General features: G+C 38.7%; 1 protein-coding gene across 4 annotated transcripts in view; it reads left to right on the top strand.

Moving 5' to 3' along the window:
* IL1RAP (interleukin 1 receptor accessory protein) overlaps positions 1–25,994 on the top strand; it is a 129,479-nt gene that overhangs the window by 45,400 nt on the left and 58,085 nt on the right. For all 4 annotated transcript variants that reach the window (XM_059391281.1, XM_059391282.1, XM_059391283.1 and 1 more), the window contains exon 2: positions 3,750–3,814. In XM_059391281.1, coding sequence (XP_059247264.1) covers positions 3,751–3,814 — 64 coding nt within the window. In that variant the 5' untranslated portion in view covers position 3,750. The remainder of the gene's footprint in view (positions 1–3,749; positions 3,815–25,994) is intronic.

Raw genomic sequence — 25,994 nt, 5'->3', positions numbered from 1 at the left:
AAACACCATGGCAATAATCCAAAGCTAGGTTGTAATTCAGACCATGAGAAACCGTGTGTTATTAGCAGGTTCCTTTGCTTTCTGACAGCTTCTCCATCTCTGAAAATATCCAGCACTCTCTCTCCCCAAGAAACAAGAACGAAAAATGTATGACTAGTCACAATAATAAAATTCTGAGGGAGAATTCAAGACGATGTTAAATGAACCAGCCAACCTCCTCCCACTAACCTTGGTACCTTTAGTCTGTCAAAACCAGCCTGCACAATCACATTTCCTTCTCAGTCTCCTTCATTCTAATTCATCACAGGACAGGACTGACCCTGGATTTGTGTTTGCACACAGGTTATCTTTAGATTGGCTTTACCTTGATGACCTGACTTCTTGCTGCCTCTGACATAATCCAGTTACTCAGGGGAATATCAATTAAGGCCCTCAATCACACTAATTAGAATGTCTTCTAAGTGTTGCCCTAGGAATTCAACAGCTTATAAATAGGCAAATTGGGAAAATCTAGAGGTGTGAGTTTTGTTTTGTTTTGTTTTTATAGCCGAAAGCAATTTAGGAGGTAGAGTGCTTTAGCATAGCTGAGTATTGGAGCTGAAGTTACTGTGCCCTGAATCTGCAATGAAATATCCAGTTGTTTTCCACTGACAATGGATTAATGCGGAATTATTAATTACTTTTATTAATGAGTTGGATGAGGACATAGGTGGCATGCTGATCAAGATTATAGATGACACAAAGCTAGGAATTAAACAATTATTTTGATGACAAGTTCAGGAGACAAAATGATTTTAAGACAGAATATAGTCACAATCCATCCAACACATGCCCAGAAGAAATGATCTCCAGCAGGCACAATTCGATGCTCACATCAGTCTTCTAATCAGAAGCCTTCAGTGGTTCCCTATTTTCTGTTTAAATTAAATTCCAAGTCCTTTGCTATTCAGGGCCTTGCCATATTCTGATCCTGATACTCCCTGCCTTTTTACAATTTATTTTATTTTATTTTTAATTTTTTTTTTCAATTTATTTATTTTCAGAAAAAACAATATTCATTATTTTTTCACCACACCCAGTGCTCCATGCTATCCATGCCCTCTATAATACCCACCACCTGGTACCCCAACCTCCCACCCCCCCGCCACTTCAAACCCCTCAGATTGCTTTTCAGAGTCCATAGTCTCTCATGATTCACCTCCCCTTCCAATTTATCCCAACTCCCTTCTCCTCTCTAACACCACTTGTCCTCCATGATATTTGTTATGCTCCACAAATAAGTGAAACCATATGATAATTGACTCTCTCTGCTTGACTTATTTCACTCAGCATAATCTCTTCCAGTCCCGTCCATGTTGCTACAAAAGTTGGGTATTCATCCTTTCTGATGGAGGCATAATACTCCATAGTGTATATGGACCACATCTTCCTTATCCATTCGTCTGTTGAAGGGCATCTTGGTTCTTTCCGTAGTTTGGCGACCATGTCCATTGCTGCTATAAACATTGGGGTACAGATGGCCCTTCTTTTCACGACATCTGTATCTTTGGGGTAAATACCCAGGAGTGCAATTGCAGGGTCATAGGGAAGCTCTATTTTTAATTTCTTGAGGAATCTCCACACTCTTCTCCAAAGAGGCTACAGCAACTTGCATTCCCACCAACAGTGTAAGAGGGTTCCTCTTTCTCCACATCCTCTCCAACACATGTTGTTTCCTGTTTTGTTAATTTTGGCCATTCTAACAGGTGTAAGGTGATATCTCAATGTGGTTTTAATTTGAATCTCCCTGATGGCTAGTGATGATGAACATTTTTTCATGTGTCTGATAGCCATTTGTATGTCTTGATTGTAGTTCTTTTACTAATACCTTGTGCTTGAGCCAAACCGAATTATCTACGGATTATTTCCCTTTTATGTTCCATGCTTTGCCTATCTCTGAACATTATTCCCCCCGGAGTTTCTTTTCCCCACTTTCCTTCTGTTTCAATTCAGTTCTTGCTCAGTCAAAATCTACTTCTTGTCCTTAGTCTTCTTTCATTGCTTTGGATGGAATAATCTCTTTCTCTTGCTGATCTTCAGTGATACTTATCTGTTCCTCTCTGTGTTTATCACTGTTTAGTTTGTATCGTCATTATTTTGGTACCCATTTTAAGTCTCTTCTAGTGCTTAGTGTTCTACCTTCTGTCTGAGAAATCTTTGCATGTCTTGTAGTGGCCCTGCATGTGTCTTTTTCATAGTTGACGATGATGAAATAGTTTATCTCCTCTCCTGGGGAGAATTGCCTTTAGAGGAGACTTTACATCTTGCTCACCAGAGGCCCCTGCAACTGTATCAAGGAGACATGTAAACAGAAAGTGCCTCACACATATTTAATTGAACAAATGAATGACTGACGAAAGAGTTCCTTAAGTTAACAGTGTAAGAATTGGAAGAAAAGGGTGGTGGTAAGAAAGAAACCTTTAATCTCTTGGATTAAAAATGGCTGTTTAGGATATAATAAATTCACTTGTCACTTTTGAACAGTCATGCTAAAGAAGGAAGTACAATATGAACTACAGATTTGTGGTGATGTGTGGCCAAGAGAGGTGACCGCTTTTGGAAATGTGCATTGTCCTTTAAAGTGATCATACACTCTGGATTGCTTAGGCTGTACCAGTTTATACCTTTTGTTTCAGTGGCACCCTCTTACAGCTGTCTCCTTTTAAGTGCTATTATCTGGCTACCCTATTTATCAAATACCTCTTTGACCTTTTCAGGATGGTGGGTCCCTTTGGTAGTGAAACTTGTGCCATTGCGTTATGTTGGCCGGGGGGTATCAGTCTCATCTCTGGCACTTACTAGAGATGTGATCAGGACAATGACCAAGACGTCTGTAAGCACTCTTATGTGGCTGCTCTGTTCAAAATAGCAACAGTCTTGAATATGGAATTTTTCAGTAATATCCAGGTTTCAGCATTTATAACGCTATCAAGATTCTATCACGGGGAAGATATGTCTAGGGCAGTAGGGAAATAAATATCTCACAGAGTTGTTAAATCTCTAGGTCTTCTGTATTAGAGATCACACAACCAAATGTAAGGGCAGAGTTCTTGCTACTTGGCTGTTCTAGCTGGCTATCAGTAGAAAGGCTGAAGGTCACAAAAACTGGACTCCAGCTTTATCATTTGTCTCTTCCAGGGAGAAGAGGGGAGCGGGCACAGCAGAGAGTGAGGTTTAGATCTTCCCCTTTACTCCAAATTCCAAGTGTGGTGGACTGTAGACCAAGTCTGCATCCAGGGTTTCTAGACCTTCTAGTCATCACTATGAAGGATAAGTGTCTGGATCATAAAATATTAACAGTTGGGAACAGACCACATGAATGCCAAGGAGGGAAAGAAGATCAAATTTATCTGCCAGAAATGTGACTCCTGGTGAAAAAAGTCAAGAGGAATATTTTCCTTAAGTAGGCAGTTGTAGTTGAATGATTAAGAGATAGTTCTGCAGCCAGAGTGCTGAAACTTAATCATTATTCTCCTACTTTCTAGGCAAAAGATGTTGGTTATCTTATTTAAACTTGTCTCAGTTTCCTTATCTGTACTATGGGTGTTAAAAAAAATCTTATTGGTTGGTTCCTGCAATTAAATTAGTTAATATTGTAGACATGCTAGAACAGTTCCTCATCCATCCTTAGCTTGTGTATGTGGTAATTATTACTTAAGCTCTAAAGAGTGGTAAAGTACTCTCCCTTAACTTTGTATTTATGTTGACAGGATGGGACTCCTGTGGTGTGTGATGAGTCTCTACTTCTATGGGATCCTGCAAAGTGATGCCTCAGGTAAACGAATAACTTTTGACAATCTATTAAAATATGAATTATCTATAGGATAATGTGTCAAATTTTTCTGAAAAATGTGTTAAGACTACATAAGATTTATATCCGTTGTCTTCTATGGTACCACAGAATCATAGATGTGACACAATCATCAATTTTGGTGATGATACCTCTAGTCTTCAGGGGACAAAATGTACTTAGGGCAGTGGTCTGGTTTGTATAATATAGGAATTTTCCATCACCTTCACATCCAAACGAACTAGAATCCTGCTTCTCTCCCTTTACCTCAGGTCCAATGGGAAAAGAAATGACAGTGATGGTAGCATGACTCTGTTTTCCAAACTTCAGCCAGTGGTAGAAGAGGCATTGAGGCTAATAGTCTATTAAGACCTTTTAAGAGCAAATGAATAACAATGATTTCTTGTCATACTGCTACAATCTAGGAGAAAAAGGACCTACAGTTACGTTCATCCCCCCACCCCCACCCTTTGGGTGTTGCCCCTTAAGAGAAATCAACCAAACCTTGAGTTTGAATTACCAAGCTCAGTCATCGGGTCTGGATCATATGAAATCAGAGCCAGAAGGGATTTGAAAATTCATCTTTCCAGTACTCCTCTCATCTCCAGAATTACTGCTCAGGACCACTCTGGTAACTCTAACTAGTGATCATCTCATCGCAGTCCATATGTCTTTGGACTGACCAAGTTCTTAGAAAGTTTTTAGTATATATAATTGAAATCTATTTCTGTCATTTCCACATTTTTCTGGTTCAACTCCTTGAATTTCATAGAGGATACTCAGTCCAGTGGTTCTTTAATTTTAATTCAGGGAACCTTGATATCTTCATTTGAAAAGGCTCCTCATGTATAATTCCCCTGAAGACCACAGACAATACTTTAAATATCATAGCTTTAATTTCTCTTCTGCGTGAGAGGTCTTCAGAAATGTTAAAATAATGATTGCATAGCCATGACATTGTTTTCCAATATATTTCTTCAATCTTTCTTCACATGGTATGGATTGGAGCCCTTCTTATTCTGATTATCTTTTCTGGGTATGTGTTTTGATTTCTATACCACTTAAAGAATGTAATAGAAACCAAAAATAAGACTAAAAGGCATATAACTAGGACAGAATGCAGCTCAAAGCCGAGAGAAGTGGAGATAACTTCCAACCTGGTTGACCCTTTTCTCATGGAAAGCATATTTCCTAATCTGGCTGATATTCAGCGGGGGTACGCTAGTACTAGTACACATACAAGAGCTCCTGGCTATTTAAACCAGTGTCTGGCCTGCTTGATTGAGTATCCCATTTGACTGGTCAGTGGTGGTGATGTCCTGATTTTTAAATATGTTAAATAAGACCCCTGATTAGTATTAGTTCTTATTTGATTCGGTTCAGTGCTTGAATATTATCTGCTTACAGAGGCCTTACTTAACTTAACCACTTGAACGAAAATAGCCCTCCCTATCACACCTCTCTGTATCTACCTATAGTTTCCTTCCTGACTCATCTCATCATTTCTCGACACCATGTTAACTTTCTCTTGTCTCCTCCTCCTCTGCTTTTGCTTCTCTCTGTTCTTTTCCTTCCCATCCTCCTCCTTTCCCTTCTTTTTCTCTCTTTCCCTCCTTCCCTTTCTCCTTTCATCCCTATTTCACTACTTGTAAATGGTCCAAGGTCAGGAACGTAGCCTCTTTGTTTTTTACCCAAATACTTGGAATAATGATTGGCACATAGACACATAGTAGGTATGCACTCTCTCTTTCTATCTATACATTATAAATAGATGGATATATATATATATATATATCCATATATATGTGTATATTTATGTGTATGTAAATATATGTATATATGCATACACACACACGCACACACACACACACACATATTATAAATGGATGGAAAAAAAGTCTTTTCACTTCCCCTTGGCCAAAATTGGCCAATTTTATAATGGGACTTGTTTGGATTAATGCCAGTAATTCATCAATGTAGTTTTATGTCCTGCCTTACCTAGAAGGAGAAGGGAGAGGTGATCATGTTATTCTTGTTGAGATATGAGTGACATCCCAGAAGTTTCTGGGCTCTGGTGTCTCTCCAGCAGTCTTGGCAATATTGCCTTTCTGAATGACCTTTACTGTAATCCATCTAAGGAGGTTTCCTACCCCCACCCCAAATGCTATTGGAAAGTGAGCTTTCTACCCAGGAACTGTGACTCATAATTCTGCCAGGGAAACTGACTTCTTGAATAAGATAAGTTCTCATACCAGTCCCATTGAGTCACCATGGGAGCAGGAAACATGTTGTAATCCCCTCAGCCCATCTGGCACATACTCATTTGCCTTCCTTATGAAAAGGTATATTGTGTCTGTGTCAGTGATGCACTTCCTAGTTGGAGGAAGAGGAACAAAAAGGAAGTGTTGTTGACAAAAATAAAAAGGACGACTAACTCTGGGCTACTAGGGGACAGAAGGGACCGCTGCGTATTCTGAAGGAATCAATGAACCTCTCGCACATCAAGGTATTACTTCTTACAATGATGTAGATGTTGGCAGACTTGTTGGCCTTTCATGAGGTTCTTCCTGGGCTTCAGGTACCCATATTAATGGAATCACAGATTGATGTGTAGAACAAAGAAGAAATAACCAGAAAACTCTAAAACAATGTACATGCATATGATATTAGTAGGAGTTTTGTCTGGTTGTTCTGGGCCTTTTTACATGGACCCTTTTCTTAAGGGAATGCTCACATTTAAGAAAGAGGCCATATGAACAAAAGAGCTTTAGTTTCATGCAGTTTTTTTTTAATTTATTTTTAAAAATTTTATATATATACATACATATGTATATATATATATATGTGTGTGTGTATATATATATATATATAATTTTTTTGAGAGAGAAATAGCATGGGCATGAGTAGAGGTGGGGTGGGGGACAAAAAGAGGGAGAGGGAGAGAGAGAATCAAGCAGACTCCCCCATGGAATGCAGAGCCCAATGTAGGGCTTGATCTCGTGACCCTAAGATTATGACCTGAGCCCAAATCAAGAGTTAGCTACTCAAACAACTGAGCTGCCCAGGCACCCCCATGCAGTGTGTTTTAAGTGCAGTGAACTTCACTTTAAGGCCCAGAATTCTGACTCTAGAACACAGTCTTTCTTGTAGCAGTACTGTGATTTCATTATTCATTCAGGAAAGTGGGAGCAACATTTCCATCTCAGGTGTCCATATACGCAAATACTTAAAAACAAGCATTTACTTTTAAGGAATTAAAGCTTGGATAATTATAAAGGAATTAAAGCTTGGATAATTATCACTATAATGTGATAGTTATGTGGTAATAATAAAACTTCCTTTGCTGAGAAAGCACTTTGCATTTTGCTTTTTCAATGTCATTTGACTCTCACACCCAAACTATAGTGTAGTCAGGCTGTTGTAATCCAATTTGGGGGAAAAGAAACTTAGAATCAGAGTAGTTAAGTGAATTACCCAAAGTCACACAGCTAATAAGTAATATAACTGTGAGTTCAACTAGTTCCTCCATTCTCAATATGCATGCTATTTTAGCTAAATATACTCCTCTTGGACTGCACTAGGATATATACCTTTTTTTTTTTTAAAGATTAAGATCCAAGAGGTCACAGGTTCTGCTAACTGTTAAGGAACCTTTCAGTAATAGATTTCTGTGCTTTTTAGATAAGAAGTATCTTCCCTCCCAACTCCCCTCCTTAGGTGGTTTCTTCAGGAGGAAAATCACTATAATGTAAGCTCAAAATTCAATATTCCCATTTTTGCTTGTTATGGTATTGAATATTTCCAATACTAAACTCAAAGTTCTGTTTTGAAAGAATTATGAAAGCAAACTTGTCACACATTTCTCTTCTGGTGTGTTCCATTGCCAGCATGTTAGAAAGTTGAACTGTTAAAACTGCCTTTACCGTAGAAAGAAATATTTGCAACTTGTGATGCCAAGTCAGGGAGAGGGTGAGAATGATACAACATATAATATGGTGAATTAAAAAAAAATTACCACATCAAAATTATTTGTTACAGATACCACATTAAAAAGAGCAATGCATTTTCTTTCCCAAGTGCACACACACACACACACACACACACAGACCTTTGAATATAGCTTTTTATTTCAAAGTCAACGAACAGTTGATAGTGTGCCAGGTGCGGGGCTAAGTTTTACACACATTATCATTAATGTCACAGAAGATGCTGGGGGCTGGGGCTGGGGTGATGAGTAGAGAGTCTTAAACACATTTTATAGTTCAGGAAAAGAAGAACCAGGGAGGTGACCCAAGATAACAGTGCTCATGGTGGCATGTCTGATAGAGCTAGGTTTTGAAGGCTACCTCAACTCCAAAAGAGAGCCCTTTTCTTTAAATGGTATTGCCTTCTTTTAGGACTTTGTTCTGCTAATAGCTGTTAGATCGCATGATTTCATTTCCATTAATTTTGAGGAATTTGCAGTGTAGAAATACTCTTGGCTTATTGAGAGTGAATAACACTATGTAAAACAAACAAATAAGTAAGTAAAAACACTGGTTTACCAAGAATCAAGAGTCGTTGCTTGACATTATGAGTGTTTGACTTTATAGGTATTTAATACATTCAAGAAGTCATTTAATCACCCATCAGTCACTATGACCTTACCTATAAACCCAACCAACCAATCAACAATAGCAAAGCTCTGGCCAATTTTGCTTTCTTGCTTTTTTATTAAAGAACATTCTGGTCATTATTATATATCGTGGACATATACTCTTCCTGTTATTTAATTAAGTGATTTCTAATGGCAAGTGTTTGTCTTACAATGATTTTACTTTAATCTAAAGATCGTGTGTTTGACAGTTTTATATTACAGAATCCAGGGCAAATAAGGGAAGGCTTTTTGGAAACATCTTCCAGTCAAGTCTGACAGAAAGAAGAGAAAATGAATATCAAGCAAAATGCCATGACAGAGCAGAGAATGTTATTGGCCTTGTAGGGAGGTACTGGAGAACACATCTCAGTCCAGGAACAATTGCTCTTTTCCAGGAGAAAATGCCTCTTATTTGGGAATGGAACAGAGCAGTGAGACTAAGGGATAGCGTGAGGGTATTTAGAAGCCAAGCTGGGAGGGCAGGGTGGGGACAGTTTGTGGACGACAGGAATCCCTCCAGGTAAAGAGGACATTTGTGTTGAATATATTTCAGATATAGTTGGCTGGCTCTTTTCCCTTGTTTTATTTTGTCTTAACTTTCATAAGGGTTTATAATATTTCTGATGCTCTGTTTTGGTTCTTTGGTTAGGACTCAATTTGTTGCCAGCCCTGGTGGCCTCATATTTGTTGAATATGCTTTTTGAAAAACTCCATTCTTGGATGTACTTGTGACATTCAGTCCTGTCTCTGTTGCCCATGGCTGGTCATCCTGAACACACTTCGCTTCTATGCAATTTAGTCCAAACATTTTGAGAATGTCTGACGAATACAGTTTCATTTTATTCTTAGACCTAAAGGTCATTGGAATTATAACATTTCACCCTACTGTCCTTTAAATGCTGCCTCTTAGGAGCAGATATCTTCACTCTTTTTATTTTTCTTTTCTTTTCCCTTCTGTTCCCCTTCCTTCCTTCCTTCTTTCCTTCCTTTTTCTCTCTCTTTCTTTCTTTCTTGAAACACACTGGTGCTTATTTTTTAAGTTAACTTATGCTTCCCAAGAGTGAATATTCTGTAACCTGATTGAAAAGAGGTTTGAGTAGCATGATTTATGGGTCTGATGCTGACTTTGCAAATACAAACTCTCCTGAATAGCTTCTTGTATCATAGTGATAATTCTATGTTTAGAAAAATGACCTGATTCTCCCTTCACACGGCTGCGTTAGTTAAGAGAAACCAGGATTTTTGAATGGAATGTATTTGGTGTATAGGGTTACTGGTGACGGTGTCTGGTCTGGTTTTTGAGAATCTGTTCAGGATTAAATCACCTTCATTTCCACGTTCCCGCCTCCCCCACCCCTACCCCCACCCCAGAACATTTGTTTCTGCCTTATTGAGATGAGCTTTATAAAACCAGACCACGGTCTTGATGACCAGTGACTTAGTCTTGGGCCAGTTCTCATTTTTATTCCACTGTTTTAAAAATGTCTTTTCTCCTTAGCTGAGTATCTTTAGGGAGGGGGGAAAAATATATATATATATATATATCTTCACTTTCAAGGTAAAAACACAATGATTGTCTCATTTTTAAATCCACTAAGGGCTAGTGTCTCTCATTATTTATTTTTGAGGGACAAAGAGAAAATGGATCCATTTTACAAATAATCTGAGAACCTCAGTCAATAACCTCAAGTACCTGTTATTGAAATCTATAAAAGCTGATATAGAGAATTGCCTTCTTTTGTCTTGCTCTCTTTTAGAGGCAATAGGAAGATGATAATACAAGATGGCTGAGAAGATGAGAGAAAACAGATCAAATAGTCACACCCTCAATAATCTAGACTTGGCTGAGCTGTGTTTTCATGAATTTTATTTCTCTTTCTGCTATCAGAATCAAAACTCTTGTTATAGCTATACATTAGTGAGAAAGAAATACCACTTTCCTACAGTGTTTGTAGAGTCTGGACTAATGATAATTTAAGTCTCTTTGTTCAGCAGCCCATTGTTTTGTTTTGTTTTGTTTCCTTTTGAGATACTCTTATATTTTTTTGAACTGCTCCTTGAAGTAGGCAGGAGTACGCACTTTGATATGTACATCAAGGAACTGATGTTTGCATTTTTCCCGTAACTTATGTAACAGAATGTTGTGGTCCCTTTAAAGTTTGGACTTGCTGTGTCAGCAAGAGGGAACAAGTGAAAAGTATTTGCCAACTGTGCTTCCGTGGAACTTGTGGGTCCTGCACCATAAATGTAGATACTCAAAAGGAAAAGAAGAGAGAGTGAATCCTTCAGTCCCTAATGGCTTTTCTATGTAAATATAATTCTTTCTTAATATTTTATTGTGAGTTTTGATATTCTAATTACTTAAACTTGCATACAAGTGCAACCATAGCTGGAATATAGGACTGCATTATTGTTAAAGCAAACACAGATATACAAATTATTGTTCCTAAGTGGATCTCAACCATTATTAACCATTATTTATGATAGCTTTGTTTGTCCTTTTTTACTTTGGGGAGAAACCCTTAATCATTTGCTGTGGACTTGTTTGCTGTTTAAACACATTATTCCTAATAGTTTAAATTGATGTGGCTGTGTTAACTTTGTTCTCTAGATCCTTTAGGAGTTCAGACTGCCCCCAAAAGTTGCTTGATGAACTAATTTTTGCTTTTCAGAGAGAAAGCATTAATTTTATCCTCATATTTTTTAATTTGCTTTGAACTTTTTGATCTGTCTGGTCCCCTGGAGAAAACTGAATTTCTCTTATGCAAGACTTTTGACATCTATGCCTTTTCATCCCTTTGACTGTCTACGCAAGGTAAAGGATGATGAAGAGAAGGAGCAGGGATGGGGAGAGAAAAGGAAGGGAAAGGAGGGAGAGAATAGATACAGACAGACATATAGATAGAGACAGAAAGACCGAGAGAAAGGAGAGAGAGGGAGAAAGGGAGAGGAGGAGGAGAAACAGGAAGAGGAGAAAGAGTTAGAGATGCAAAGAGAGAGAGATACAGATTTAGGCTTCCCACAGAGGGCCTCGCTGGATTTGATACAATCTAGGTATATACTTTCTTTCAGATTATTAAAAAAGCCCATTTTTTAGTACCACTCTTAAGTACTCTCCCTTCCCCCCTGAACTTTATATTAGATAGTATTCTTTTTGAATGTTTCATTTTTTCCCTAGGTTTTTAAAATTGTTTTCACATTTTTACTCTTTCTCGTTCTTCCTAATGTGTTAAATGATGAGAGCAAATAGAAGCCTTAAATATGATAGAGATGTCCTTAAATCTAGTCCCCTCCAGGCACAAGAGCCATCAACATATCCAGGGATAATGTTTTGTCAACCACATATTTTGCACAATACTTTTATTCTGACGGAAGTGTATAGCAGACACGGTGAGAGCAAAGAGCTGTACGTAGCCTTCACGATAATGAAGAGGAGACAGCAGTCAGGAATGAATGACTCTGTATCCCCCTTTGCACTCTGCATTCATAAAGTCTAAGGCAGAAACAATCTGCTGTTGTTTGCACTTGACACTGAGCCGTAACATGTCTTTTCTCGTAGCAGTATATTGCTTGAGGCTCAGTAGCATCCCAGCTTGTATTCAGGTTTCAGGAGGAAGGTGTGGCTTGGGAGAATAATGAAATCATGGAGATTATGACTAGAAGAGTTAGTAAGTGAAAGTGTTGGAGGAGTCACTCCCACTGCATGCAGTTTTCTTAGTGAGATATGTAGTGAGGGGCTATCGGGAAGAACTTGAAGCAGGGTCTGTGTTCCTGTTTGCTTTATTAGAGCAAACTCTTAGATATCTCACCTTTATTACTCCAGATATCCTGTTATTAAAAGGGTTGTTTCTATCATCTACAATGCAGTGATAATTGATGACAATAATAATAGTCATGAAGCATTACACACTGTTGAATTTTTTTAATCGCTAAAGGAAGACCATGTTAAGCTAAGCATGGCTTTAAATCTCTTTTATTCTAATTCCCTGTAAATTGGTAATAACTATATAGTGGAGTGTGTGTGTGTAATAGAAGAGGAGGAAGGTGAGGGAAAGAACATTAATTGAACCAGGGAATGATGCAGATATATAATATTACATGCATTTTTATGAACAGCCCCATTAGATAGAGATAGGAATTGTCTTTTCTTTACCAGTAAGGAACTCCAGATTCAGAAAAGTGAATTTAAAAAGTTAACTTAATAACTTACTATAGCTATTAGGTGGGACAGCTTGTATATCTTTTTTTTTTTTAAGATTTTATTTATTTATTTGACAGACAAAGATCACAAGTAGGCAGAGAGGCAGGCAGAGAGAGAGGGGAAGCAGGCTCCCCGCTGAGCAGAGAGCCGGATGAGGGGCTTGATCCCAGGACCCTGAGATCATGACCTGAGCCAAAGGCAGAGGCTTTAACCCACTGAGCCACCCAGGCGCCCCCAACTTGTATACCTGTTTGACTTTAAAACGCACGCACACTCTTTGTGTTATAACATGTTGCCACTGAATTCTTTACAATTAAAACTCTTGGCTTTCAAAATATGCCAACTACAGCTGTCTTTCATTAGTTGATGATATGGAACACACACATTTGAAAAGAAACATTCAACCAATTAAAAAAAAAAACATAGGATGTGATTTTTCATGTTGCAGATACTATTTTAAATTGATTTGATCCAAGGTTCCTGAAACATACACAGTGTCCTTCCATTGCGTATGTTCAGATTATACACATGTTCCCAAGGTTATAAAAATGTTTCTAAAGGAAAGAGAGCAGTTCTAAATAAGACTGCAGATGGACAAAGGAATGGTGGTTCAGTGCAGATGCAGTGGATTGAGTGGAGCGGGAGGCCATTACTTTTAATATGCTGCAAGATTGCTTTGGCTCTATTTGACTTCCCATGTGGCTAACTCAGAGAGACTAACTGTAGCTCCCTATCTTTTCCTTCTTACCCAACTACAGCAGCTCTGTCCTTCCTCCTAGGTGTTGAGAGACTTAGTAAATGATGTTTGCATGTGGCTCCAAGAGTTTTTTGGTACCCAGCTGTATAAAGCTCTAGAAAATTCTTCTTAGTCTAAAAATAACAAATTTTTTCTTTTTCTGCTAGGTTTTGGCAGTGATTGGGTGTGAATTTTGAAATTTGTTGATGGTTTCACTCCAAGTTCCATTTTATTCCTGATGGAGCTGGAATGTTTTACCTTTTTCAGAAACTGTCACGTGTGTGTGTGTGTGTGTGTGTGTGTGTGCAAAACAGCCAGAATAATTGCCACCTAGATTCAACAAATGCGCAGAAGATTGGGCTGGGGGCATTATCACCAATCCATACATAGATATGTTATTTCACTCACTGTAAACTCTCCAGAATTGAATGCCTGATTTTTTTTTTTTCCAGGTTTAATGCACAAATCCTCTTCAGTCTCAGGGAAATCAATATTTTCCATATGTTAGTTATCTATGTTGAAACATGCAATACTTTAATCATAGGAGGATGGTAAGCACTCCCCTCTTCATTTGAGAATGCACCTTTGTGATTTAAAAGGAACAAATCATAGCTCTATATAACCTTCCCACTTAGCAAAGCTGGTTTTTTATGATTAGATGTGAAACCTAGCACAGTAGATGTTTCCTGCGCGCCTGTTATGGGCAAAATTTTGCAGCACAGGGAATGTAAATGTGAGTAAGACACTTGGCATTCATTCATTCATAGTGTATGGATATGTGCTAGATGCTGTGCTTGCCTATACTTATTTGTAAAGAAGACAGAAATAATCTCTGCTTTCATGGAGCTTACAGTCTTGGCAAGAGTGTGGGAGAAAAAAAAATAAATAAATAAACACAATAAAAAAAAAAAAAACCCTCTTCTTTGAAGATTATCTATAGGGCATTCCTTTGATGGAAAGTAAGAGGATGGGACTCCCTTTGTTGGGTGATGAGGGAATATCCATTTGAGTGGATGATGTTCTCTTGGAAGATGAGAAAGAACCACTATGCAAAGCAAAGAGAAGGCAGTGTGGTGGTGCCTGTGAAGACCCTAAGCTCTGAGGATCCTGATGCCAGTTGTTGCTGCAGTGGCAAGAACTCAGGAGAAAGGGACATGAGCTGTGGGGGAAAGCAGAGGCAAGATCCAGTGTATATTAAGGATGCCATTACATTTTCCTTGGCTGCAACAAAGTCATTGAAAGGATTTGAGCTGGTCCCTGACATCATCTAGTTTTCACATGTTCATGCTAGCTGTTTGTGGGAAATAGATTGGAGGTTTCAGTGTCTCTCAGTATGGTGGACAAGGTTTCCTAAACAAGGCTTCTGCTGTAAAGCAACTAGAAATACTGCATTTAAAAATAAATGTCTTTTAAATTGAATTGCTGAGTTAGTAAGAAATCCTCAGAGGACAAAATTGAAGTGAAACCGGGAATCCAGAAAAGAAAGGAAGCCAGCTCTGCAGCTGGCAGCTGCCCAAGGTAGCATCCAGAATTAGGGGGAAAAGATATATTTAAATGCTAGAACATTTGGATAATTTATTTAAAGATAAAGTTACATTCTTACCTTTTGCCTAACCCCAAAGAAATCTCAGTTGAATGAAATATTTAAATGTGAAAAATGAATTAAATCCTAAAAGTACTAGAAGAAAACGTATGCAAACTTTTTCATAATGCTGAAGTAGAGAATGACTTTCCAGGTTTATCATCAAAGGTAGGGGCCATTAAAGAATTGATATATTTGACTACATAAAGATTGACACAGTTAGTATAGCATTAAAATATTTTAAGTTAAAGGACAAATGAAAAATTGGAAAATATGGGATGTGGCAAAGTTAAGGTGTGTGTTTTGCACACACACCAAAAAAAATCCTTCTGATGTAAAGGAGACTCTATGAAAATTGAGCAAAGATTTTTAACTTGCAGTTCAGGCAATTCAAAAAAAGGTAAAAGCAAATTTATCATAGTAAAAAGCTCAAGATCATGAGTAAGAAGATAGGTGCAAATTAAATCAATAGTTAGGTATCATCTTTCACCCATTACCTTGGCAATGACTGAAGAGAACAAATCCTACATAGCACTGGTCAGGACATGGTGATCTAATGACCAAATGTAGTGTTTGTACACCCTGTGGGTGAGAGTGTAGTTGGAACAGGCATTGTAGAGGGCACTGTGGCTATTTGTTCCAAAGACACCAGAGTGCCTCCCGTTAGTCTTGTAATGAGCTGTCCACACATACATGCTAAGGAAATAATCAGAGAAGTCCATCAAGATGTATTCGCAAGTTCATTTTTCATGAGTTGTTAAAGTGGGTAATATTGTAAACACTGTCAGAATATCCATTGGTAGAGGAAGCTTAAATGATTTGTTCTATCAGTAAAGCAGGAAAACCATTGAGACATTAAAAGTATACTTTTGTATTTATTAATATGGAAGTTGGTTTATAATAGACATTTTCTGTTTAAAAACCGGTATCATACAGCAGGACTCGTCTGCAAACTTTAAAAACAGTGGCAGCAGGATCACACCAGCCTCTCATGAGAGGCTGTTCAGTGTTCAGGAATTGTGTGATCCTGTTGGTAAATTGTGGGTAGTTTGAAATTGAACATAGTGAGAGTATTTGCCCCATGGAAGTTGATAAACAAACTGTACAAAGCAGGTTCCTTCCACCCTGCAGCTGGTTTACTGCACAACACCATGGGCATGTGTGTATGTAGTGTGTGCATATGTGTAGAAAGCCTCCAGTAGAATATACCCAAATCTTATTAGTGATTATTTTTAAAAAGTGGAATTAAGTTTGAATTTATTTCCACCCTTTTAAAATAATTTTATGTATATCTGAATATATTACAATCGATTATATTTATAATTACAAATAAAGGATAACTTAATTTTTGGAAGAAAGAATGAAGACCTAAACCATTGGCATTCTTGGGATGGTAAACAAGGAACAATTGCAAGGTACTGTTGGTTAATAAGCTCTTTGTTTCTATTTGTAAATAACATTGTTAATAACTTTACTAGCGCAGTAGTGATTTCAATATTCATGAAATGACCTTGGTAGACTACTAAATTTGGAGACTGGTAAGGGAGAAGAGATACTACTTTTGAATTTCTGCATTATAACTATGGCTGATATTTGTGTTATGTAATTTCAAGAAAGTAAACATTTAGCCACCCAAATTGTTGGAAGTTGAAATCAATTGAGTCCCCATGTCTCTGCTTCAAAGTTTGCTTATGCTCAATACCCAGCGCCCCAAAATACTTATGAATAATAATTTTTGCCAAGTTTGTCAGCTCATTTAAACATTTCTGTTGATTACAGGCAGTTTTCTGTTTTTGTTTTGATTCTGGTTTTTTTTTTTTTTAAGTTATCAGTGCTACAGAATGTACTCAGCCAGGTGTCAATATTTCAACATCTGTGGACATGATTACAAATGTGTTAAACAAATGAATGTGTCTTCTTTCACCGGTCAGCTGTCCTTCATTTCTCCATCAGTAAACCTATGTAGTTTTAGGCTTACAATATGTGCCAGGTGCAGTTCACATTGTATCAACTAAACATGATAGTGGTGAATGCATTTACATAGTATTTTAGAGTTTTAAAAAATGCTTACATTATTGGTAATCAGAATAGCAATAAAAAGGGTATCATATTTCTGTTTCACAGATAAGGAAGCAGAGACTTGGAGAAGTTAGAAGACTTAGCCATAGCCACTAAAGACAGTAGACAGAAGAATCAGGACTCCAGCCCTTGTCAGTCCCAAATCCATTATTCTTTTCCCTGGCAGACATAGAGGTTCTCAACCCTTTCACTGCTAAGGATGTGATTTATTTCAAATTTTTTCTAGACTTCATGTTTGAAAGCAATAGAAACCATTCTTGTTACCCTTGCTATCACTGTATCTTAAACCTAAATTAAGAACATACTCATGGGGCGCCTGGGTGGCTCAGTGGGTTGGGCTGCTGCCTTTGGCTGGGGTCATGATCTCAGGGTCCTGGGATTGAGCCCCGCATCGGGCTCTCTGCTCTGCAGGGAGCCTGCTTCTCTCTCTCTCTCTCTTAAAAAAAAAAAAAAAGAACATATTCATCATCCAAGAAAGAAACTCTATCCATTGGTTGCCAATCTCCATCTCTTCTCCCGGTTTCCCTCAGCCTCAGGCAACGACTAGTCTCCTTTCTGTCTCTATACATCTGCCTACTCTGGCCATTTCATAGAAATGGAATTATATGTGGATTTTTGTAACTGTCTTAGCATAATGTCTTCACTTAAGTTTTTAAAATACACCCATGCTGTAGCATGTATCAGTACTTCCTTACTTTTCATTGATGAGTAATATTCCATCATTTATCCACTCATCATTGATGGACATTTGGGTGATTTTCATGTTTTGTCTATTATAAATAGACAAATGCTGTGAACATTTGTCTATAAGTTTTTGTTTGGGTATGTATTTCATTTCTCTTGAGTATATACCTAGAAGGGGAATTGCTGAGTCATAGGGTAATTCTGTTTAACATTTTGAAATACTGCCAAAATATCTTCCATTGTAAAAGCCTTTTTAAAGTTTTGAATAGCAGATGAGTTTCAGGTTGGGTGCAATACTTCAGCCACTTTTAGGAATGGCTTCTTAAGATAAAACACATTACATCAAAAAAGATCATGGTCAATTCCCAAGACTTAGCCCATTACTTAGCCCATTACTCTCTGATCCAGGAGAGGAATATCTGAGTATTTTCTTTTTTGTCAGTGTAATGAATTTAAATCTCATTGCTATGGGAGTTCAGAAAATGTCCTGGGTCAGAAATGCCCTGAATAATTCACAATATATGATGCAGAGGGAAAAAAAAAAAAAAGGACTCCTGTCAGATCTTGGCTTCATGTGATTCTTTGTCCTTATCTATAAAATGAAAATGATAATATCACAAAGCTATTGTGGAGATACAATGAGATAACATATTTCAAAGGTTTTTTTGTTTTTGTTTTCTTTTTGTAATTAGCAAAGCAAGTAAGTAAGCAGAAACTCAGTTGATGAACTTTAAATCTGACAACACTTGGCCTATGGGGAAGCACCAATATTTTCTCTGTATTGAGAGATTAGGATTGAGACTTTTACATTCGAAGGTAGGTGTTTACCCCCAAGAATACAACTTCCAAAGCAATTAAACCCTTGCCCAGAAGGGCTTTAATTTTCTCCATATGTTTCTTTACTTATCAATCTTTTAAGAATGCAAAGGCAAATAGTAACATATTCTTCAAAACCAATTGCTTGAAAATTACGCTATGGTACCATGATTCTCTACCACTTATTTTGGCCTTGATGACTCTAAATCAGCTGAGATTTGTATTGTTTTTAATTTATATTTTTCAATATAATTGCAAAAGAAAATGCATTCACTTATTGAGCAGGGATTTATTGAGATACTTTGATGAGCCAGGCGTTTGCTAAGCATTACGATAAAATGGTGAACAAATAGGTCCTGTTCCTATCTTTATGTGATTTACAATCTCCTGTATCTTAGTCTAAATGTCTTAGGGTTGGGGGCCTGGGTGGCTCAGTAGGTTAAAGCCTCTGCCTTTGGATCAGGTCATGATCCCAGAGACCTGGGATCGAGCCCCACATCGGGCTCTCTGCTCCACGGGGAGCCTGCTTCTTCCTCTCTCTCTCTGCCTGCCTCTCTGCCTACTTGTGATCTCTGTCAAATAAATAAATAAAATCTTTTAAAAAAATTAAAAAAAATAAATGTCTTAGGGTCTCTGTTTTTGACCATGACCCATGGATGGCACCATCTCTGTTCTTGCTTTAAAGGTGAAAAATAATATACTCTGGTTTCTCTTCAGAATAGAGCAGAGGTTGAATTTGGACTTTAAAAAGTATAAATAAGAAATAACACAAAGGACATTAAATGGCTTGATATTGTGGTTTAGCTGTGTTGCTACTTTGTTGGGTAACCCTGGATAAGTTAACCTTTCTGAATCTGTGTTTCCTCATCTGTAAAATTGTCTAGCTCCTTCTGAGTCTAACCTTCCAGGATTCCATAATTGCTATTGTAAATCTGAGGTTCAAGAGCTTCTGAATCAAGTTGACTTTTTTTTTTTTTTTTGCACTTTTCATCACTCCATCTTAGATCTTTCCTGTGGCTTTGTCCACTTCTAACTACCATCCTTGTCTAAGCCTTGACTTTTCTGTAATAGCTTCATAACTGGCTATTCCTCCTCTACTCTTGTTCCCTATAACTCTTTCTTCCCATGGCAACCAATTTATAATGTTAAATTAAATAACCTATCTCCTCTGATGGAAATTGTGGAAGTGTTTCCCATTATTCTGAGAATAAAATTTCAATTCCTTACAGTGGCCTATATGGCTCCATATGTTTGGGTCCGTACCTACTGATTCAACCTCTTTGTGTTTCGTTTTCTTGATCTTGGCAATGAAGTTTTCTGAGATACTTTCAGACATTCACATAGAGCGTTCCCCTTCTACTCTAAGGCTATCACACTCTCCCCTCAACTTTGTCCCTCACATCCTACAGCACTCTGTATGAAAGTTGTTTCTTCAGAGAGATACAGAACTCCCTGTTATATATTCTTTCATGTTACCCTGCACTTCTTTTTCATTGACCCTGTTATAATAGCATCTAACTTATTAACTGTGTAATTATTTACTTATGTACTTACTTACTTAGTTAATTTGTTATTTAATTTCTGTCTTCTTCCCTGGAGTGAAAGCTCTGTATCTTTAGTGCCTGGTAGAATACTTTACACTTACCAAGTGCTCAGTAAATGCTCAGTGAATGAATGATTTGATGTAGTAATTGGCTAAAATTCTAGTCTTTACATCAGCTATGAGGTCATTTGCATGGGAGACCATAATGCGTAGATCAGGAAGTTGGAGGAAGCATTGACTTTTATTTCTCTGCAGTTATTGGTCTCTGATTTTATTACAGTGGCCTTCCTCATTGCACCTGATTTGAAACAAATATCCACCAAACCATGTGAGCCAGACACCGTGTTGTGTCCTCAGGATGCTAACCTTTGAGTTCACAGTCTAGCAGGAGATCAGCCATAACTCCAGATAACAATTCTGCAAGGTGGGAAGTAGTTTTACAAGAGATAGCCAGCCATATCTAGAGAGGTAGAGACCAAATGGGCCCGGGGGGATCTGTGTGATTGAACTTCTTGGAAAGGGTTGGGAAAAGGCACTGGAATGGGTCCATAAGCGAATTCTTGCCTCCCACTAGTCCTTGCAAATAAAGCAAAATCTCTGATCAAGCAGCTGGAATTATTTAGATCCATTTTTATTCTACACTACTCTGGACCTTTTAGAATTTTTTTTAAAATTTTCTCTTTTATTTACATACAGTATAATTCAGTTTTTAGTGTGAAGAGTCTCTGAATTGGGGCAAATGCATACAGCGGCATAAAAGCTGCTATACTTAAGATACAAAAAAACTCCATTGTGCCCCCAAATTTATCTCATGCTTCTGCTGTACAGTCAACCTTCCCTGACCTCAAGCCCCTAGCAGTCACTGATCTGTTTTATGTTCCTATAATCATGCTTTATCTGGAATGTCATTTATTGTGTTTTTAAAAGATTTTATTTATCTATTTGAGAGAGAGACACAAAGCAAGAGAGAGAGAGAGCACACACAAGTGAGGGGGTGTGGGAAGGACAAGGGAGGGGTAAGGAAGAAGGAGACTCCCCTCCAAGCAGGGAGCTTGGTGTCGGGCCCAGTCTCAGGCCCTGAGATCATGACCTGATCCGAAGGTAGACACTTAACTGACTGAGCCACCGAGGCACCCCCAGAATGTCATTTATTTATTTTTATTATGTTCAATTAGCCAATAAATAACACATCATTTGTTTTTGATGTAGTAATCAACGATTCATTAGTTGTGTCTAACACCCAGCGCTCATTGCCACACGTGCCCTCCTAAATACCCATCAGAATGTCATGTAGGTGGAATCATACGGTACTAGATGTTTTTCGCTTAGCATAATGTATTTGAGATGGGTTCATATTATTGAGTATATCAGAAGTTCATTTCTTGGTTGTTGAGTCGTATTTCATTGAATAGCTGTACCACAGTTTGTTTATGCATTCACTAGCTAAAGTTCATTTGGCTGCCTCAAGGTTTTGACAATTATGATTACGTCTACTATAAACATCTGTGCATAGGCTTTTGTCTGGACATAGGTTTTCATTTCTCTTGGGTAAATATCTAGAGCTAATATTAGTAGGTCGTACTGTAAGTGTATGTTTAACTTAATATGAAAATGTCAAGCTGTTTTCCAAAGTGATTGTACTTCACTGTGCCTTCCCGTCAGCAAAGAGTGGTAAGAGTTTCATCTTCTGCGTATCCTCCCCAAAACTTGGTATTTTCCATTTTTAAAATATTAGCCTTTCTAGTAAGTATGGAGTAGTATCGTGTTTGATTTTTAATTTACAACTAATGACCAATGATTTGGGGTGTGTTTTCATGGGTGCACTTGCTGTCTGTATATCTTCTTTAGTAAACTACTGAAATCTTTTGTCCCTTTTTAAATTTTCTTATTGAATTTTGAGAGCTTCTTATCTAACCTAGATATAAGTTCTTTATCAGATGTGTAATTATAAAATACTTTCTTCTTGTCTGTGGCTTATCTTTGCTGACCTTTAATTTTTCAAGTAATTTTAAAATCCTGTTCCCAGTCCCATCATCAGATCTACTACTCTTCTCTGCTTAGAATATCTACAGACCTTTTTGGCTTTTTTAGGCACAGTGGGGCTGTGGTGATGGAAAGGAGAACTGTCCTGTTAGCAAGGAGCCCTTAGGTAGCTGGAAGGAGAATCTCGGCATTGAAACATCCATAACCATGGAATAGTGTTCTATGTGCCGTAAGGGATGTATAGATCATCTGCTCCATTACAGAACACTGTCATTCATTCATTCATTCATTCATTCATTTCTGGTTATTAAAATACTTTGAGGACAGGCTCAAGAGAGAAACAGTAAAGGTTCTGGATAATTAAATTTAGGAACTCGAATAAAGTAGCCGCCCCTCTATAGCCCCGTGGATCATCAGTGGTGATGATGGGGGTGGGGAGATGGAGAGATGGAGAGAGAACAGCAGTGCCTTTCTCACCTTGAAAAATCTCTGTCCTCCACTCCAGCAACTGCAGAGCAAAAGGACCACCTTAGAAGCGACGAGCTTCGCTGCCTCCCCACTCCCGCCTGCCCAGGTTTCTGTAATGGTCTCTTTTGTCTTCATTTGTGGTTTGTACAAGGAAAGGCAGAGATAACAAGTTGATAGAGACATTCCATACTTGACTCACGTGGAGTTGCACACATGTATGACCTCTCAGACAGCCTCAGGGCACAAATATATTTCCCCATGGAAACATCTCTGCCATGCTTGTAATGAATATGTGTCATTTCATTCTTCCAGAACCACCGGTGACTGCCAGTTGCTACCGAGATAAAGTAGGAACCCCTTCCCCCCTGTATACCCCTAGTGTCCCTCTCTCAGGCTCTGCTCCAACGTCAGTCATCCCGGAGTCCAGCCCCGGCTGACTGACAGGTTCCTCACAGCTCCCGCGCCCTCTAAGCCTTTTCTTATGATGTCCCGTCAGCCCGGATTCCTCCCCTTGTGTCTGTCAGCACACATTCTAGTCATTTTCCAGGCTTAATTCCAATGTCACCTCTTCTGCGAAGGTTTCATTGAACTTCTCACCCCTCACAGTCAGAAATAAGAACGACTTCTGCCTTCTTATGATGTGCCACATCGTTTTCTTTATAGCATTTCCTTCATGTTGTTGACATTATGATTTTCTGCACAGTCTCTCCAGAGAGTGAGATCTTAGAGAGGAGAGACTGTGTCTTCCTTGTGTCTTTATCTCCCCAGTGGAAACGGCACCGTATAAACTTTTGCATGTGGTAGGTTCTCACTGAGGGTTTATTGAATGAAGGACATGCCATAACCCACAGTTTACCTTTCTCTGTGACCCAGACGGAAGAGGTGTCTGAGTGGCTGGTAGCTGTAACTGGAGGTGACAGTGTGATCTTATGTGCTCTAAGCAAAGGCAGTTTGGTTTCCCCATTGGCTGTGATTATGCTCTCCTGTCTAGGATAAGAAAAGCATGATTTGATTTTGAGTAATAAGCAGTGCAGCTCTAATTGTGTACCTTAAATGCCTTCCATATTTCTGCTTAAGGTGATTTTCTACCAGCGTGAAATGTTCTCCTTCGCAGACAGTTGATGGAGGAGCTGAGTCATGCCTGACTATACTTAATAAGACCGAGGCAGCCAATGCCCGAGGGAGCTGCCTTCGAGGACAAGCTGACATTTCTGACTTCCCTGCTTTTTTAAAAAAGTGGGTGGTGTTGTAAGGGAAAGTTGAGCATTGAAGATAGCTTCAGAGTCCCCACTGGAAACATAACTAGATAATGACACTCTAATTCAGACAGATGTGATCTGCCCCATTGCCTCTTGGCTGTGACGTGTGCCTTCTGATGCTGGGAGCAGCTAATCAAGGATTTGATGCTTCTCATTAAAGAGACCCGGTTTGTTCCACTTTATATTAACTAGTGCTGCCCACCCGCCGCAGCTCCACTCTTTTCCCTGAAAAAACTGCCTTGATTTTACAATTTTAAGATTCAGTCTAGAAAACACTCTTGACGTTCACATTTATTCTAAACCCATCATACTGGGGAGGTCGAAGGGGCTAGAAATCATCTGGTTTTACCTCCTTACATATTATACGTGAAAAAGCCGAATGCAAGAAGAAAAGAAATTACTTGGCCACAGTCAGGGTTCAATTTTAGACTCTGGAATGAGGCAGATCTGTGTTAGAATCCTCTCTCACATACTTCCTATGGCTAAAAGATATACGGAGAGGTATGAAACATTTTAAGAGTTTATTTGAGTAAATATCATTTGAAGCAGGCAGCACCAAATTGGAAGTCGTTGGGAGCACTCCACCAACACGAACTGGGGGCAAGACTTTTTTTTTTAAGATTTTATTTATTTATAAAAGATTTTTATTTATTTATTTGACAGACAGAGATCACAACTAGGCAGAGAGGCAGGCAGAGAGAGAGGAAAGGAAACAGGCTCAGCGGGGAGCCTGTTTCCTTTCCTCTAGCAGAGATGCAGGGCTTGATCCCAGGACCCCAGGATCATGACCTGAGCAGAAGGCGAGGAAACCCACTGAGCCACCCAGGCGCACCAGATTTTATTTATTTATCTGAGAGAGAGAGAGAGAGAGAAAGAAAGGGAGCATGAGTGAGAGCGAGCACAAGTGAGGGGCAGAAGTTGAGGGAGAGGCAAGCTCTCCGCTGAGCAGGGAACCCGATGTGGGGCTCCATCCCAGGACCCTGGGATCTAGACCTGACCCAAAGGGAGACACTTAACTGACTGAGCCGCCCAGGTGCCCCTGGAGCCAAGAGTTTTATAGAGAAGAGGCAGAAGCAAAGCAATAAAATTGTTTAACTACAGCTTAGGCAATTTGCATTAGCTAATAAGGTCTAGTTGGCTGTTTGTGATCAGTTTCCCTGCGTTTTGATTTGCAGACCTTGAGGCATTGCAGCCTTAGGCTTTGGTTTGCTTAGGTAGGCTGCTAAGGCATTAAAATCACCTCAGTCTAATGGCCTTCTTGTTTAATTAATTTAACTCTGTGCAATTGTGTGGATATTCTTTCCCTTACCTAAGACTCACACTCCTCATTTATTATATGGGGGCAATAATAAAACTATCTGAGAGAGTGGTTTTGGGAATTGAAAGAGGTCATAAAATTACATCACTTGATACCTGACATATGGGAAGCATTCACTATTAGGTGGTGGTGGTGGTACTTATAATAATAATAATGGCGGTCACACTGACGGGGTTAGGGCGAGAAATAAGGTCTCCCGATCCCATGGTGTTATTCTCTATGGAGAATACTGCAATTTATACCTCAGGAACTATTTTTAATGTCAAGGAAGTTTAAAAATATCTGTCTGAAATTGCATTCCTTTATTCAAAGAAAGACACATCTGGGTGGCTCAGTTGATTAAGCGACTGCCTTCGGCTCAGGTCATAATCCCGGAGTCCTGGGATTGAGTCCCACATTGGGCTCTCTGCTTGCCAAGGAGTGTTTCTCCCACTGACCTCTCTCCTCTCGTACTCTCTTTCTCTCATTCTGTCTCTCTCTCTCAAATAAATTATTCAAAGAGAGGCTGAGTAACTAGTTTGGTGTAAGACAAAAGGAAAGAACATGGTTTGAGATGCCGGTTGACATAAAGAATCAAAGTGAGTGGGAAGAACAGAGGGAAGAGATTACACACAAAGTCTCTAAACTGGAAACCAAAGGACTAAGCATGATACCAGAGAGCCTGAGAGGATTAATGGAGAAAGAACTGGCTCTGGGAGGGTTACTGGTTCTGGATTCAGAAAGCTCCCCTGCCTGCTAGCACTGTGACTTTCCCAAATCATTCCAGAGCCTCTCTTTTCAAACTTCAAAATGGGGCAACAATGCCTCCTTCTGTAACCAATGTGTCTAAAACTGCCAGGTAAAATATAAACTATTATGCA

The sequence above is a fragment of the Mustela nigripes genome, chromosome 2 (genome assembly GCF_022355385.1).
Source record: "Mustela nigripes isolate SB6536 chromosome 2, MUSNIG.SB6536, whole genome shotgun sequence".
Classification (NCBI taxonomy): domain Eukaryota; kingdom Metazoa; phylum Chordata; class Mammalia; order Carnivora; family Mustelidae; genus Mustela; species Mustela nigripes.
This window is presented reverse-complemented; position numbering and strand designations above follow the sequence as displayed.